The 18,238-nt window shown below is 37.4% G+C and overlaps 1 protein-coding gene and 1 pseudogene across 14 annotated transcripts in view; one reads left to right on the forward strand and one right to left on the reverse strand.

The window, feature by feature from the left end:
- The window catches only part of LOC148880830 (uncharacterized), a 132,125-nt gene extending 123,442 nt beyond the window's left edge, over nucleotides 1-8,683 (forward strand). For 8 of the 13 annotated variants that reach the window (XM_088962880.1, XM_088962889.1, XM_088962883.1 and 5 more), the window contains one exon: nucleotides 8,400-8,683. In XM_088962880.1, the coding sequence (XP_088819006.1) occupies nucleotides 8,400-8,432 (33 nt within the window). In that variant the 3' untranslated portion in view covers nucleotides 8,433-8,683. Of the gene's footprint in view, nucleotides 1-8,180 lie in introns of all 13 variants that reach the window. The other 5 variants (XM_088962882.1, XM_088962885.1, XM_088962886.1 and 2 more) reach the window with 3 other exon arrangements.
- Nucleotides 8,684-16,286: 7,603 nt separating this feature from the next.
- LOC148880831 (putative long-chain-alcohol O-fatty-acyltransferase 5 pseudogene) lies at nucleotides 16,287-17,938 on the reverse strand (annotated as a pseudogene). Its single transcript, XR_016104661.1, has one exon. The product of XR_016104661.1 is annotated as a putative long-chain-alcohol O-fatty-acyltransferase 5 pseudogene (transcript).
- Between the last annotated feature and the right edge of the window lie 300 nt (nucleotides 17,939-18,238).

Genomic DNA, 18,238 nt, shown 5'->3' on the forward strand with positions numbered 1-18,238 from the left:
GAGGTTTTGATGTGAAAGCTGAACCACTGTAGTCGAAGTAGTAGAAAAGAGAAGAAGAAGAAAAGATGCTAGAAATGTCGAACTGTACTTGAAGTCGACCATGCCTTTATTTATATATAAGTGAAGTACAAAGTACAAGAATTTACTGGGATACCCTTGATTAGTGATGGGACACCCAGAAAACATAAGACATAAACAAGATTAGGCCCATTAACAAAGGCCCAGTTACAAGATAAGTTTAACATAAGAATGGACTAATAGGAATTCTTATAAGCCGAACACACTCAAGCCTTTTAACATTTCATTCTAACACTCCCCCTCAAGCTAAATGTGGATATCAATCATGTTTAGCTTGCCAAGTATGTCCTTGAACTTTGTAGTTACCAGCCCTTTTGTTAATACATCTGCAGTCTGCATTTCTGATGGAGTATAAGGCACATAGAGTTCCCCTGAAACAATTCTCTCTCTTACAAAGTGTCGATCAATTTCAATATGTTTTGTCCTATCATGTTGTATTGGATTATTGGCAATGTTGATAGCAGCTTTATTATCACAATACAACTTGAGAGGACCTTCAGTCTTGATACCAAGCTCATTAAGGAAAGTTCTGAGCCATAAGAGTTCAGCAACCCCGTGTGCCATAGCTCGGTATTCTGCTTCTGCACTTGATCTAGCCACAACATTCTACTTCTTACTGTGCCATGTGACTAGGTTTCCTCCCAAGAATGTACAGTAACCTGAGGTTGACTTTCTGTCTCCAACAGACCCAGCCCAATCAGCATTAGTGTAGGCTTCAATTCCAAGTTTGTTGTTCTTCCTAGATAGAATTCCTTTCCCTGGGCAAGTTTTCAAGTATCTTAGAATTCTTTCCACTACTCTCATATAAGGAGTCTTTGTTGAGTGCATGAATTGACCGACAACATGCACTGCATAGGCAATGTCTGGCCGAGTGAGGGATAGGTATATCAATTTTCCTACCAATTTTTGGTATTTTTCCTTATCACAGTATTCCTCACCCATTGATTCTTGTAATCCATGGTTCGGTTCTATTGGTGTGTCTGTTGGCCTGCACCCCATCATGCCTGTTTCTTCTAGGAGATCTAGCACATATTTTCATTGACATATGTAGATTCCTTCTCTTGATCTAGCAACTTCAATCCCGAGAAAATATTTCAGATTTCCCAGGTCCTTGATCTCAAATTCTGAAGCTAAGAACTCCTTCAGTCTCTTCATCTCTTTCACATCATTTCCAGTAATCACCATATCATCCACATAAACAATGAGAGTTGTAAGTTTTTCATCCTGTCTCCTTGTAAACAATGTATGATCCGCACTGCTCTGAGTGTACCCCACTTTCTTCATGGCCGTACAAAGTCTCTCAAACCATGCCCGGGGAGATTGCTTCAAACCATACAAAGCTTTCCTTAGTTTACACACCTTCTTTCCAACATTATATCTAGATGGGGGTTCCATGAATGCCTCTTCATGTAGATCACCATTAAGAAAAGCATTCTTCACATCTAGCTGGTTCTCAAGAGAATTTTGCAGCTAATGACAGTAGAACCCTGATTGTGTTGAGATTTGCTACCGGGGCAAAGGTTTCCTTGTAGTCAATTCCTTCCTTTTGTGTAAAACCCTTTACCACAAGTCTGGCCTTGTATCTTTCAATTGACCCATCTTCCCTGTGTTTTACTGTGAATACCCACTTGCACCCAACAGTGCCTTTCCCTTCTAGCAGGTCCACCAATTCCCATGTTCTTGCTTTCATTAGGGCTTTCATCTCTTCATTCATGGCTTATTTCCATCTTGGATCAGATACCGCCTCTGAATATCTGGAAGGGACACATACAAAGGAAAGAGCAGGCACAAAGGAATGATAGGCAGGTGATAAATGTGAGTAAGAGACATAATCAGCTATGGAATGCCGAGTGGTGCAAGAACGAACAGGCTTACAGAGAGCAATGGGAAGATCCAAATCTGAATTGAAAGAGTCAAAATTACCTTGGATTGCGGAGACAGATTGATCTAAGTCCAACTGGTTGCAATCATGAGGTTGAGGGCCCTTCTTCCTTCTACTGTATGTAAGTATCTCTTTCTCTTGTCTGTTGGGGTCATCAAGAGCATCAGCTGAAGCTGGAGATGTAACTGGCACAGCGGGAGTCTCACTAGGTCGACCCGGAATGGTACAGCTAGGAGTAGTGGAAAGTGATGAAAGGGGAACAAAAAAAGAGGGAGAATGAGAATCCTCTTCCATCCCACTAGTCTCCCCCTGAAGAGGATTCTGAGAAGATTGGAAATAGGATTGAAACTCAAAAAAGACTACATCTCTGGTGACATATTTTTTCTTGGAGACAGGATCATAACACTTATACCCCTTTTGCGTAGGAGAGTAACCCCAAAAAATTCCCTTTGTAGCCTTAGGATCCAGCCTGGTTTTCTTTGGATCCTTCACATGTATGAAGCATGTACATCCAAAAACCCGTGGGGGAAGAGGAAATAAAGGAAGAGTGGGACACAACACAGAGAAAGGGGTCTTCATACCCAGTACCTTAGATGGCATCCGATTTATCAAGTATGATGTAGTGAGAACAGCTTGAGACCAATATTGCTTGGGCACATTGTGCTGGAAAAGTAAAGCTCGAGCTGTCTCCATTAGGTGCTTGTTCTTGCGTTCAGCAACTCCACTTTGCTGAGGGATGTAAGCACATGATGATTGATGTAACATGCCTTCGTCTTCCATGAATGAGTTCAAGCATCTTTCAAAATATTCAGCTGCATTGTCTGAACGGAATTGTTTAATCTTCTTATCAAATTGTGTTTCAACCATCTTGCAAAACATCATAGTTATCCGTGGAACTTCTTCACGTCCTTTTAACAGATAAATCCAGGTGCACCGAGAATAATGGTCAATAAAACTGATAAAATAACGGAAGCCATCAATGGAGACAATGGGTGAAGGACCCCAAACATCAGAATGGACCAAATCAAAAGGGGCTTGAATTTCATTACTAGAAATTGGATACATTGATCTGCATTGTTTTGACATTTGACACATCACAAACTACACTTTAACTCGGAATGCCCTTACATAAATCGGGAAACAACATTGCTAAAGAAGAAAAAGACAAATGACCTAGCCTAGCATGCCACAAGTGTAGCCTAGCTCTTGACTCCACACTTTCTGGACTAGTAGTAGCAGAAGTTTGCAGTGCTGAACTGACATCTGCATCAAAATAGTAGAGGCCCTCATACTCATGACCACTCCCAATTGTTGTCCTCGTCAATCTATCCTAGAAAACACAATGAGAGGGAAAAAAAGTTATACTGCAATTCAAATTTCTTGTAAGCTTTGAAACAGACAACAAATTTGATGTAAGACTAGGAACATGTAAGACTGATTTAAGAGAGAGATCCTTGCTTAGGCCAACCACTCCCTTTCCCGAGATGGTGGAGAGGGACCTATCAGCTACTTTAATCTTATCCTGGCCAGACAATAAATGATATGAGGAGAATAATGAGGACATATGTGTCATATGGTCAGTGGCTCCTGAGTCAATCACCCAAGAGCTAGAATTAATGGAACTAGTTGCACTAAATGCAAAGGTTGTACCTGATTTGGCAAGAGAGCTGGAAGCTAAAGGATTGTTCTTCAGACGGGCAAATGCCCGGCTGAGAACCTCTACCTCACTAGCTGTAAAGCCCAAGGTACTTGGTCCAGAGGAATCAGCAACCTGCTTTGTGGTGGAAGAGGACACGGGCTGAGTACTAGTGAGATGTCACTACTATTGTTGGTGGCAAGATTCCCACTTGTTGTGTGGCCCTTATGTTGCCTTTTTTCCTTTCTCAGAGCAGCTGGCTTCAGATGAGGGTACAAGACCCAACATTTCTCCTTTGTATGTTTCTCACCACCACAATGGGTACACTTGAGGGACTTCTTGTCTGAAAATCTGCTTCCCTTAGTGGAGACTAAGGCTGAATGTTCTCCAGATAGTTTTGTTGCTTGTGTCTGGGAGTCAACCTGCATCTCCTTTCTCTTTACTTCTTCATTCCTCACCAGGTAGTAAACATGATGAAACTCAAGTAATTCATCTCTCCCTAGAATCTGTGACCTTACACCTCCATATATAGGGTCTAAGCCTGCTAGGAACTTGAAGGCCTTGCCCTCCTCAATCTTCTTGTCATGTCTCTCCTTATCCCTAGCATTTTCCAATCCAAAATCATGTGATGGTCAAGCTCTTCCCAGAGACCTTCCAGTGTTGCAAAGTATGTTACCACAAACATGTCTCCTTGCCTTAGGGCTACAATGTCTTGGTTCAGCCTGTAGATTTTAGTATTATTCTTCTTTTGGCCATATGTCTTAGATATTTTCTCCAAGATTTTAGTGGCTGTAGGAAAATGATGGACAGTTCTAGCTACCCGAGGAGTCATGGAGGCCAGCAACCAAGACATAACTGTGGTATTTTCCTTGCACCACACAGTGTATTTAGGGCTGCTGATTTCTGGTTCCTTTTTATCTCCATCCAAATAGCCTGTGAGTTCACGAGAGGTAATGAACAGTCTTGCTGAGACAGACCACTCTCTAAAATTATACTCATCCAATAGCACACTTGTAATCTGCAAGCTATGCAGATTAGGGTTCTCCAGGTTTGATGACCTTATAACAGGTCTGTTATCTTTAGAGGAAACTTCACCGGATAGTGATGACATCCTGACTTCGGTCAAGGAGTTGTTCACAGCATTGTTGGGTGGTTCTGGTTAGGGCTGGCCAAAGTAGTCACAGAGTTCACAGTGCTGATAGCACACCAGATAGGCTTCACTTGGACTAAATCAGTTCGGGTACAGCAACAAGGAAAAGTCTGTAACTGAGCCAGTTCACAGAGATGGAGTAGGGCTAGTATCCAACCTGGAAATGATCTGTAACTGAAGTCTCCACAGTTCTGTAAAGGTCTTTCTGAACCAGTTCTGATGCAGGTTCTGATTAGCCGAAGTAACCTCAGCAGGTCCTGACAGCTCGCAACACAGTTTCAGACTTGCCGAGACGGTCACAGTTCTGATGCAGTTCTGTTACAGCAGCAAAGGTGTTCTGGGCTGGTAACCGACCTGTGCTATGCAGACTCCACTTGAACTTCGAGTACTGCAACTGTAAAGGGAGTTCCCCTCCTTACAGACAACACTAGGATTGCTGAAATCAGTCCTCAACTAGGTCTGTCCTATACAGACCTCTACTTATCAGCCGAATAGCTGCTAACTACTAGAAACTAGTAGGACTCCAGCTTCAGGGTCTTACCTCCCTTGCGCCCTACAACCAAGGGAAACCCTAGGTTGAACCTTGTGTTGTTCTCTTGCAACCCTAGGGTTTCACAGCAGCAACCCAGATAAAAAAAAAATGAAATACAGCAAGAAGGAGGAGATGACGTCGGCAGTAACCAGGAAGGTGCTCAATGCTCTGATACCATGAAAGCTGAACCACTGTAGTCGAAGTAGCAGAAAAGAGTGGAAGAAGAAAAGATGCTGGAAATGTCGAACTGTACTTGCAGTTGACCATGCCTTTATTTATATATAAGTGAAGTACAAAGTACAAGAATTTACTGGGATACCCCTGATTAGTGATGGGACACCCAGAAGACTTAAGACATGAACAAGATTAGGCCCATTAACAAAGGCCCAGTTACAAGATAAGTTTAACATAAGAATGGGCTAATAGGAATTCTTATAAGCCGAACACACTCAAGCCTTCTAACATATCATTCTAACATGATGTTCCCCTTGCCTACAATAGGAGCAAGGGACCCATCTGCAAGGGATATCTTTTAACAGCCAAAAAGAAGTTGGTATGAGCTAAATAGGTTAGACATGCTGGCTATATGATCAAAAGCACCATAGTCTAAGGGATTCTACAATTACCTTGCATAGTGGCATGATTTGTTGAAACACAAATACATCAAAGGTGGGTGAGGAAATGTTGTTTGAAGAGTTGGAAGCTGCAACTGTGCTCTTCAAGTGATTTATTAGTCTTCCATGCTGTTCAAATTCTACCTTTACAACTGTCAATTGTTCCATATCTGATTTCTCATCCCTACGCCCTTTCTCACACTTTGGAATAGTAGCCATATTTACAGTTCTAGTCTTCCCGGTCTTATTAGTATTGCTATTTTGGAACCTTTTTGGTAAAAGATGTGGATGCAGCTTCTAGCAAGTATCTTTAGTATGCTTAGGCTTCTTAAAATACTCACATACTACTTTCTTTTCATTAGTCTCCTTAAACTTCATTCTTGCATGTGCAAAATGCTCTGGAGCTGGAGGTGATCCCTACAATTGTACTTGTCTCCTCCTTTCTTCACTACTGACATGGTTTAAAGTACCCATACACCTTTGTGTATTGGCAAGGGTCTCTCAGTACTTTTTTTATCATTCTTTTTACTTTTTTAGTTTTTTTTTTAATTTCACTTTTATAAAGGTTTTTATATTATGGGTCCTAAAAACACTAAATAGGTGCATCGGACACCCAAAGATACAATATGATACACCTGACAGGGGGCGTATCGTATTGATACTTTGAACCTTGACTACTTACCATGGCATATGCTTGAGCAAGAGTCACTTCATCCTTTGCCAAAATATTCTGTCTAGTTATATCAAACTTAGGGTTTAGTCCAAGTGAGAAACTCAAATACCTTGTTCCTTTCTACTAGCTTTCTATAAGTCTCAATATCCTTGATACTTTCCCACACAATAGTTTCCATTACATCAATCTCCTGCCACAAGGACTTCAAAAGAGAATAATATACCACCACTAATTTCTTGTGTTCCATTGATCAAACGAAAATCAAAATATAATATTACTAGCCTAGATAGACTAACTTGTAGTCAATCCAACACTGAGATCACAAAAATCTAGAGTTCCACTAAACCCTTCAACCCGGAAGAATTGGGAGAACTGCAGCTGCTCCAACCAATGACTCCAAAAGTCTTCCCAACTGAAACCAATCTCCACTAATAGTCAAATAGCATCAGCCTAACTCAGCCTCCTTGGCCCTTAACAGTGTATCTCTCTAGTCAACTAGGGTTTTGGGCAAGAGAAAAAATAGTAACTTCTTGGCATTTCAAAAGACAGATTCTATATCTCCAAACCCTTCTCCAACAAGGCAGCAATCAACTAAGAACAATCAGCATCTAACTCTCCATACACTCTTCCAATCAAAGGGAGTATGAGATTGAAGAGAAAGAAGGAAGAGAAAAGGGTTCCTCTGATACCAAGATGAAAATCAACCTAAGAGAAAATAAGTATTTCAATCTGAAAATAGAAAAAAAAAAAAAAAAAGAGGAAGGGATAGGAGAAATCAGAAGAGGAAGAAGAAGGTGAGAGAAGGGAGAAGTAGAAGAGAGTTCGATCAGATCTCTCTCTTTTCTCCTAATCACTTTTATTAATCTAATCTTAATGGACATAATTACAAAGATGCCCTTAATGGGGTAGCCAGCTCATAAACATAGCATAAAAGAATGGAAAACAGTTAACAGGCCAAGGCCCATTAACATAAACATAACAAAGTAAAGGAAAAGAAATAAAATGATACTAGGGCCCATTAGGCCATGTCCCTCTACACTTTATAACCGAAAATATATTAATATCCAACTACTCTTTTAGCTTCTAAATCTGAGTTCTTATCTCCAATTATAGCAATATCATTAACTTATCTCCAATTATAGCAATATCATTAACTTATCTCCAATTATATCAATATCTTAACTTATACAATCAAGGCAATTATATGGTTGACTTTTGATCCCTCTTCACAAATATGGTGTGATTTACTTGGCATTTCTATAAGTTGTAACATGTCAAATCACATCCCTATAGATTGATTTAGGCCATATAGAGATTTCTTCAGATGGTCCACCTTCTCATTCACCTATTAACTGGTACTTCTGCATGAAATAAACACTGAGATTTCATGACTACAGACCAGAAAACTTATACTTGAGTTAGAGATATGCTGTTCAGAGGATGAGAAATATTGGTTAATCAGAAAGAGAAGTTAATAAAAACACTGTATATTTTTTCCAAAACTAGTGCTTTTTCACCTGCTAGTATACATCTGGACTAAATGTTCTTAAAGTTTGTTAACACAAGTCTAGACAGTTAATTCTAGAAGTTCCACTGTTGGCTGTTAATTTTGCAGATTTAGTGATTTTTTTTCAATCCACAGGAAAGCTTACTGTTGATTTTCTCCATAGACATATAACTTGTTTCATTGAAATACATGGATATAAATATTCCAAGTTCAAAGAAGCTTGGTAGTTGTTGAGGTAGCATTGTAGTGCTTTTGTATCATTTTATGCTCCTTGATTAAGTAGTGGTTTCTTGATATTTGATTCCTATTTTGAATAGTACTTTGCAGGCTTTAGATGACAAGAGAAAAGGAAAAGCTTAGACCCCTTGGTTCCAAAACTGTACAAATTTCATGATCATTCTTTCTCGTCTAAAAGAAATAAAAGACAAGAAACGAAATAAAGAAAAGCTCTGCATAGTGGACTTGGTTTGAAGTTGATACAATTATATTATTTTCTCTCAAATATGCAGGAACTTCGTCTAGCATACACTCCTAGGAAGTAGAAACGTTTTTTAATACATTTGTGATATCTAGCTCTTTCTTTTCAAAAAGAAATTTTTTTGTTGGTTAAATTCCTTTCTTCTTCAGTCTATGCATGAAAGGAAGAATAATACTCCAGTTTTTTCCTGTTATCTAAAATACATTGCCCACCTTAGAATTAGAACCGAGTTTACTTTCTTCGGAGGTATTATGAAAGCGACGTGCTAAACTGCACTGTAATTCCATTATCCACGGAAGGAAACGGTGGACAAATTTAGCGGATATCCACCACGGAGTGGGAATTGCAGCTCTAATTAACTGAGAAGAGGAAAAAAAAAACAGATAAAAGACGCGACCGCAAGGAGTTGACTAGTGATCAAGTTAAGTGGAAATGAAGAGAACGGTGTCAATGTTCAAGGTTTCAAATAGATTGGTAGACGACCAAAAAGCGTAAAAATTTAATATGGGATTTTCTTTTTCCTAAACTGGTCCGGTTATTCATTCATTCAACTGCCACACTGCCACCTATATAAGGGCGGTATCTTGGTTCTGTCATACACAACAAGCAGATCCTTGAACATCTTAGAAGCAAGGAGACTACTTTCTTGACCAGTTCTAATCCGACTTACTTTAACTTATTCCTTCTTAAGCAGTCTATGAATAATGAAAGGGAAAGGCCAGTTTAAGCTCTAGAAAGTGCAGGGGGTAAATATGGATGTGGAGGTAGGAAATATCCTTGATGGGAAATTGTGAATGTTATGCTCAAGCTGTCAAGCAAGCCATGTTGGCTTGACTTGAGACTTGAAAGAAGCTATCCTACTTGGATTATTGGATATATATCACTCCAAGTCCAAGATTCACAACCTAAAGGATTGCGATATTACATGTCTAATCTTCTGGGATGACTTGTAAGTTGGGATATTTTGGAGGATCTAACCTCTGTTCAAGTGTGGTTGAGACATGCTGTGAGGTTGGTCTGAGGAATAGATCCGAACTCGAGGTGACCAGAAAGTAGAAAATAGGCAGTTCCCTTTCTTTTCTGGTCTTGTCTGTGAAAACAAAAAACAGTTGCCATATCACCAAAGTTATCAAAATTGAATTGTTTTCTTTTTTTTACGCCAAATTGAATTGTTTTTGGTGATGCAACATTGTTTTTGTTTTCATGAACAAAACCGTACACCTAAAATCATGAAAAGGTCTCGGTTCCTGCCCGGGAGGACATGTCTCCGACTCCCACCACATGCATTTTCAGCAGAAATTTTATGGTTCAGCATAAAATTTTCATTTTGCAATAATTACCTCCTTGGAGCTTCATCTGCGACAAAGGCCTGCTGAATTTTCACTTTGCAATAAATAGCCCCTTCGTTAGAGTTCTGTCAGTTAACCTTGAAAAATATTTTCATTCAGTTGTTTAAAGTTTTTTTAAATTCTCAAATCACAATTTTCTTATTTGCTTGAATGATTGTTGATTTGGTTAGTTTTCTAAGTATAATATTAAAGTCCTTTTGGTTGCTCTAATAATCCTTGTAGATTTCTAATTAGATTCAATATTCAGATGAAAAGGTAGTGGTTTCTTTTTGATAGATAGAAATTATAAGGTTTTCTTTGATTTTTCTTAGTTTTTGGAGAAAGGAATGGATAAGAAAGACATCAATTTAAATTCAAGTGGATTGCGTTTGCTGGATTTTTGAACCTTATATTACATATTATATATATATATATATATATATATATATATATATGATAATTATATAATTTATTTATATATATAAAATTTTGTTTTCAATTTTATTTATTATTATATATAAACAATTGTATATATCAAAATTTATACAAAATAAAGATTTAAACATTATTTTCAGTTTTTTAAATAAACCTCTCATAATTTGGTTCAATCCACAGACCGGCTTAACTTAAGGCTCAGCCCATAAATCAGCCTAGCCTACAGCATAGCAAAGGCCTCAGTGGGTCATACGAGACCAACCCCTAAATTATCTCAGGGAAGAGATTCACCATGCCGGGCCGTGGCCGATTTACACCTAGGCACTATGCATAGACAATCCTGTTGATAATAGTTTCGGTACCGGTGCCGGATGCATGGCTGAATTAACGTGTCATGCAAAGAAAGCCCATTTGACAACACTATGGTTGCATGGCTGGAAGAATTAACCAACGTGTCACACAGAGAAAACCCCCCAATATCAACGCCCAAATTTAATTTTCTTCCCCCACACACATACAAAAGGCGGTACAGATCCGTGAACATATTTGGGAGGCAAGATGCCAGCCAAATTTTCTGCCTCCGTTGGACCGCCACCACCACCACTATATTTATATTGAAAGGAGTATAAATATAAATATATTGAGTGGAAAATCTAGTATTTTGCATTATTTTTTACATATTTGTATTTATAATTTTGGCTTTATAAGAAATAAATACCTCTTTACAAAGCTACAAAATCGTGGAGGGATGTTCCCCTCTAAGAAGAAAACTCATCATAGTAGAACCCATCAGCAAATGGATCTGATCGAATCGGATATAGGCATATCCGAATTTGATTTATTAACATTCGAATCCAAATCAGATCATATTTATTGAATATCTAGCAAAATCCAATCAAATTAGGATTATAATCAGATATTAAATAGTATAAATAAATTAAATTAAAAATAACCAAAAATTATATATTATTAATAAGATGAGCTAAAAATGACTTTAGTAATATATTTTATAGATAAAATGAATTGAAAATTATTTATATAAAACTTGAATATATGACAATTTAGTGAAAATACAACATTAAGGCTAACCTCAATGACAGATCTAATATACTTTTTAAATATATATGATATATATATTTAAATTGAATCAAATCGGATTATATCGCATTGGATAGGGGTATATTCATATTTGATTCAATTATAAATAGATCAAATTCAGAATCGAATAATCGAATACCGTTTGCAACCCTACATATCTACCACCACAAGCTTAGGATATTTACGTATTTGTGGAAGATATAGACATGATTCCGATTGCCTCTTTTCTTGAGAAAATTTATTTAGATGCGTATGTTCAAACAGCTAGCCGGGGTATAGGGCTCTTCCTGCAATATGACATGTTATTTCATCAGCATTGATATAAGGAGTATATTGTGTGAATAACATTTTTCTTTAACCCACCCTTTTAAATTTATTCAAGATAGAGGACCGGAAGGATTGGGTCCACCCATAATGGATTTATATTAGATTGGGTTAGATTCAATCAATATTCAGACTATTTATAAAAAGATAATAATACAAAAGAAAAAATAATTTTCTGGTTTGAAAAATGTCATTTTTATTTAATAGAAATACATAATAATGATTAATTTTCTGGTTCCAAAAACGTCTTTTTTTTTATCTTTGTGATGTTGTAATTCACCTGTGATGGTGTAACCTAAGTAATTAGATGGCATCCCAAGGTGGTAGGTGACGTGGGTTTTAACAACTTCAAAGCCTGTTAGCATCCTTGTCATTGAGAAGCGTGAATTCAAAATCCTGGAAGAACATGCGCTCTTATTTTATAATCCGATGGGCTTGTGTGAAATCCCTGCTCCCGTGATCCCATTGTATTTGCTAGGGTCTCAGTGTCTCACCCCCTTGGGGATTCACATCTACTATGACCATAGCTGTAGCTTTCAGTGTCACACCGATGTTATAGCATGTACCAACCTCACATCGGGAACGTCTCTTATTTATGAGAGATGTTCCCAATACATGGTGGAATGTGATTGTGGGATCGGTGTGAGGAGAGGTTTGTGAGGAATAGATCCCATCTGGCCATCTCAGCTGTAGTTGCCCCGGATCTGCCATAACACTCCTTTGTAGCGCTAATATGAAAGAGATAAGATTTCCTGCACTTGGATGGGTGCATGCAGGGATACACTTTCAATCAAAATTTACTTAAGCACCCCATGCACATGTGTGGAGAAAATTAGAGGGTAATTTTTTCTGCTAGTTTTTCATAATATAATTTTTGAAACAAATAAAAAAGAAAGTGAAAAATAGGCAAATCAAAACCCAGTTCAAATGAAGGAGGAATCTCAACCAAAGACTGGAAAGACGCCATTAACGATTTGCAGGAAACTCTAGAAATTATTTTGTTTCTTCACCATTTCTTCTTCTTTGGATGCCATTAATGCAGACCCTCTCATTCTTGCTTTCCCCTCCCCTCTCTCACACCCCTCGACTCTAGCTCTCAAACCCAACAAGATGGAAGAATTTTTTAAACATTAGACAAATCCCAATCTAAGGCCAGAAGAAATCTACTTTGGGTCATTAAGCTAGTCAAAAATTCCATTTCAAAGGTTCCAGGACTGATCACTGGAATCGGTTGCTTCCAGATCATAAATCATAGAATATCGACAGACTTTTCAAGCTCTATTTATATATTTAAAAAATTAATTTATTGCGCAAATGGTTTTCTCCCCTTATCGAAGCTTAAAAAAGAAAGAGTTTCCTGCAATCGTTAATGGCATTTGTAAGGTTTTTCTTCAATTTTTTTAGTTTCAAAAAATATATGTTAAAACGTACTATTTAGTTTTCTATACATGCTACTGGGGTCCCCACATGTCAACTATGATGTGTTTAATTTTGATTGGAAGTACACCCTTGCACACACCTATCCCAGCGCAAGAAATCTGGTCTCCATATGAAATAAGACCAGATGTATTACCCACAAGACACTAGGGTTCCACGCATCCGGAATATTTCAGTTGTCATTCATGGGGTGAAATTTTCAATGTGTTGCAAACTAGATATAATGTTTTGTGGGTCCATGTGGGTATCCATCACTAAGGGCCTGTTCCTTTGTTATGAAATTTGACATTGGAAAATGTAATAATTACATTAAGAGATATATTGGTATCAATGAATTTTTCTTTCCTCTAAACTCTAAATGCAGTGGAAAACAAAAAATTGCATGGTTGTACTTTAAGAGATAAGAGAAAATGAACAACTAATTTTCTCTTAAAGTTAAAAGATTCTTCCTAAGGGACAAGAGTTATGAAGAAATAAACAGGCCTTAATCCTATTCATTCTTTCATCAAGGGATGGCAAAATATTATTATTGGAGTTCACATCTTTTATGATCACAAGTAAATATTATGCGTGTACAATATTTCAAATAACATTAATATTTTTAATATTTTAAAAAGATAAATAATCAAGGCATGGTGTACATGTTGTGTATATTAGAGATATACACAAATTTTATAGACAAATTTTTTTGTTTTCTATATTTTTATTTGAATTTATTTTTTAAATTTTTATTATATAATTATGACATCCTGACATATTTGACTTGAAAAAAAAAAGCAATCTCATTTTTGGTCAACTATAAGATGTGTCAAAATTTTTTATAAATTTTATGTATTTTTATTTTTTATGTTTTTATCTATTTTTAAATTTTTATTATTTAATTATGACAATATTGGTTAACTCATTTATTCAAACGATGGACCATTTTGGTGCAAGTCAAGTAGATTGGGTTGAATTTAATCTTAACCCAAACCCAACCCTCTGCACTCCTAAGGCTTTAGACCAAAGTCAAGGCTGATTTGTTCAACTTGAGCCCTATTTGCATTGAAAATTAATGCACTTGGATTTGGTTCTGTCAATTAGCCCTATGACAAAATTTGACATAAAATGTATATATATAATTGCATATACATTCATGTATGCAAATAGTTTACTTTTTAATTCTATATGTATTATTAATACAAAATACTTTTATCTATCACACTATTTTTGTTTAATATGATGAACACATAATATTAGAGATGCATCCAAATGCTTTTTTTTTACAAAATCACTATGTTTTTAATAATTTTTGTGTCTCTATCTTTTTTAACATTTTTATTATTTATATTTATTATATCATGGGTTAGCCCATTTGACCCAAAAATGAAACCATTTTCCTATCAATCGAATAAAAATACTTTTATTTAGTAACATAATAAATTTAATAAAATTGGTAGTTCAAATTATGTTTTTCCCTCATAATAAAGGGAGACCAAGTTTAAAAAATAAATGTATTTTAGTCAAAAAATTTCCAAAACCTAGACCTCATTCACATTTTTAAAAGTAGTATAGATAATTGCAATACTCCCGTACAATTCTCTAATAAAAGATGAGAATAACAGTGATGAAAACTAAAAGGAAATTAACTTGACATATTGAACTTATTTACGTATTGCTGAAAATCTATTTTTGGGGTCACTATGGATAATTCACCATTATTTATTCTTTTTTTATTTTGTTTTTGCTTTTATTTATATTTGAGCACTAATGTATGAAATAATGTGGAAATGTATGAAATAATGGCCCATATCAGCCTTCCTAATTTTATATTTTAATTAAAGAGTACCCACCCATCTACTTAGGGGGTTGCAAACTTCAAACTTGACAAAGATTCCCTTCCCTTGTACTTCTGAATTCACCCACTTTGTTGAAGGTTAGGGTTAATGTTGAAATTAAAATTTTCAAATTGCCTATTCAGAATTTTATCGGTTGATAGCAACAATGAAAATTATGAAAACATATTCTTATTCTTGCAGCACATCACTTCCACAAAGGACGTAAGGTCATGTTTGATATGTTGTTCTGAGTCTCATTTTTTAATTCTTGTTTATTTTGGATAAAAATAAGTAACATGAGTGTGTTTGGTTATAAAATTATTGTCATGAATCTCATTCTTTTCAGAATAGAAAATCAGCTCATAACACAAAAATTGAGATAACCTGCAACATGAAAAATAATCATGCCCCATCTTGTTAATTTCGATTTTCATTCTTAAAAGAAATTCTATTCCAACCATCATAAACCACCGATCTAGATCTACAAAATCACTGCCATAAATGTTTATTAATAAACTGCTGTGGAAACTTATGCTGGACATTGACTACTGGTCTTCCACAGTAAGCATTTATGTCGATGATTTTGGAAACCTAGGTCAGTGGTTTATGGCTAACATTTTTTTTTCCTTAAGAATGAAAATGAGTAAGATAGAGCACTTGTCAGTTCTGAAAAGAATTCATTTTTCAGAAAAAGGTATTTAAACTCAACAATACTTTTTCATTCTACTCAATTTTATCCATTCTTATCTAATTTCCAAAAAATAAATAAAAGCAAGAATTTAAACCAAACATGGCCTAAATTGCTAATAGATAGTTTACCAAAAAAAATTGCTAACAGCTGGCCTTGGTTGAGAGGAATATATATGTAAGAGTTAGGGTTTAAAATATATATATATATATATATATATGTTAAAAAGGCAACATAATCTTAGGATCCGTTTCGTTCATAGTCAGAATCGGAGGAATTAAAATGGAAATCCTCAAGAATTGGAATCGGAATGATTCATTCTCATAATCTGTTTGGTTCAAACAAGAATGAGAATGGGAATTAAAATCAATAGGAATGGAATTCATTCCCAAAAGAGGGGCACGGAATGGTCATACCCTCAAATGGGGGAATGCTATTCCAATAAGATTGAGAATGAAATTGTAATTCCCTCCAACTAAACAGTTAGAATCGGAATAGCATATTGGTTGTAGGCAAAAGAAAAAATAAATAAATAAAACCGCACATGACAGTCACATGGAAATATTCCATGTGGCAACCCCCGGCACATGACAGTATGAGATAGGAGTCTTTTCTCAAGGAAAAAGAAGTTTGAGTGTGCACGCGTAACAAGTCCGCCAAGTAATTTTATCCCAAAAATAATAAACTATTAATTTTTGATATGTATTCACCTTATTTTTAAGATGACACACATCAAACAACATTAACGGGAAGAAAAAAAAAAACATGGAAAGTTGGAGTAAGAGCCCGTTATCGTTACTCGTTAGTGGTAAAGGGCTTGCCTGGAGCCCCAGTACTATTCCAGTATTCCTCCTCCGGTAACTCCTCCTACCTCCTTGTTACGACCAGAATGATATCTGCGCACAACTGATGGCACAACGCTGCTGTCTCAATTCTCAATTCTCAGCTCTAACTTTTCCTTCACAAACGCTATCACAGCACGGCTCTCCCAGATCGCCGTTGTGTCCGTTCCATTCCGTACCAGCGGCGGGAACAACAACCAAACGGCGGTAGCCACCACGAACCCAAGGGTCAACGCCCTCGAAATTGCCCGGTGCAACTGCAACCTGCCTTTAACGGCGTTCTTCACAACGGTCTCCAACGCCGTGCATACCCCGTGGAGCAAAAAGAAGCACGTGACTTCGCCGGTGGGAACCGCACGGGTGGCGTAATAGTATATGAGCTCGTGCATCAGGGCCGACACCAAGAAAGCGGCCAGCACCGCCGGCAGTGATGCCCACTTCCTCGCAAAGACACGCTCGGAAAGAGACCGCATAGGGTCGTATACGGTAGGCCGTAAAATGCTGGTGACCATGAGATTCCATCTCCTTCCCCAGAAGTCTTGAAGGGAGGTGGAAAGGTAGGGCTCGTCCGATTGCGGCTCCAGCTCTTGTCCCAGCAAAGCTCGAGCCAGGAAAGCAGCGGGAGCTAGAAGGAATTCTAGCAGAAGAAAAACATGACAGCAATAAAGGGTTATGACCAAGTTACGATGCAGATATTGCTTGTAGTCGTAGATGCGGAGTAAGATTGCATAGAGCAAGGCTTTTATAGAGAGAAATTTTAGAGGTGATTTGGTACCACTTTTGCCTTTGGTAAAATGAGGAGGAGATGGGTTTGATTTGCAATATTTGAGATTTAAATTATTTGTAGGTGATGGGACGTCAACGTCATGTTTGATCTTGATGGGGAGAAAGGCTATGGAGACAAAACTGAGAAATGATTTTGGTGGGTGGGATGCTAAGGGGCCTTGATCAAAAGCGAAGAGGATGAGCTTGAAGTTAGCTAACCAGGTAATGAGGAAGCATGAACCTGCTGTGAGATGAACGCTGGATAGAAGAGACGGGAGGAGGGTAAAAATACACAAGATTGGTACAAGGAAGAGGAGTCTGAGCTTTCCTTTGGGGATCTTTGACACAATGAAATGGCAATAGGATAGAGATGCAAGAACTGATAGGCATACCTTGATCAACCCCTTTAGCTCTCCATCCATCTTCCCTCTCTCTCTCTCTCTCTCTCTCTGCAGTGTGCTAGCGTTATTACTTTGCCTTCTAGCTTAATTGTCTAGTACTACTCTTTCTTTATGCTTTTCTTCTGACCCCATTACAGTCACACAGATGCACCTTAAACTACAAATTAAAACAGGAAGAGTGGACATTGAAAGTGTTTCAGATTCGGGCATTCCTACGCCACAAAGTGGAATTTCGAAAGAGTTCAGATTCACACTTGCTGAAATGACTCTGACCTCCTCTGTCGAGTGTTGTAATGGAGTACAAAAACCATACCCACAATACAACTGTCACTGAGGCCCCACCTAATAACAGTAAGCATTTAGACGGTTGAGAGCCTTCCACACAAATGCTCCTAGAAACCTCGCTCTTATATTTACTATAAATAATAATGGAAATGCACACCACCCAAGCAGAGCAGTGGGGATTTCCGTTTGCATCTTTTTCATCAGATCATGACACATGAGGTAAGCAAAATAGGAACCACCGTCACCAGAGAGACTACACGTGGTTTTT

The sequence above is a fragment of the Nelumbo lutea genome, chromosome 1, assembly GCF_056320005.1.
Source record: "Nelumbo lutea isolate HS-2025 chromosome 1, American lotus-T2T, whole genome shotgun sequence".
In the NCBI taxonomy this organism is placed as follows: domain Eukaryota; kingdom Viridiplantae; phylum Streptophyta; class Magnoliopsida; order Proteales; family Nelumbonaceae; genus Nelumbo; species Nelumbo lutea.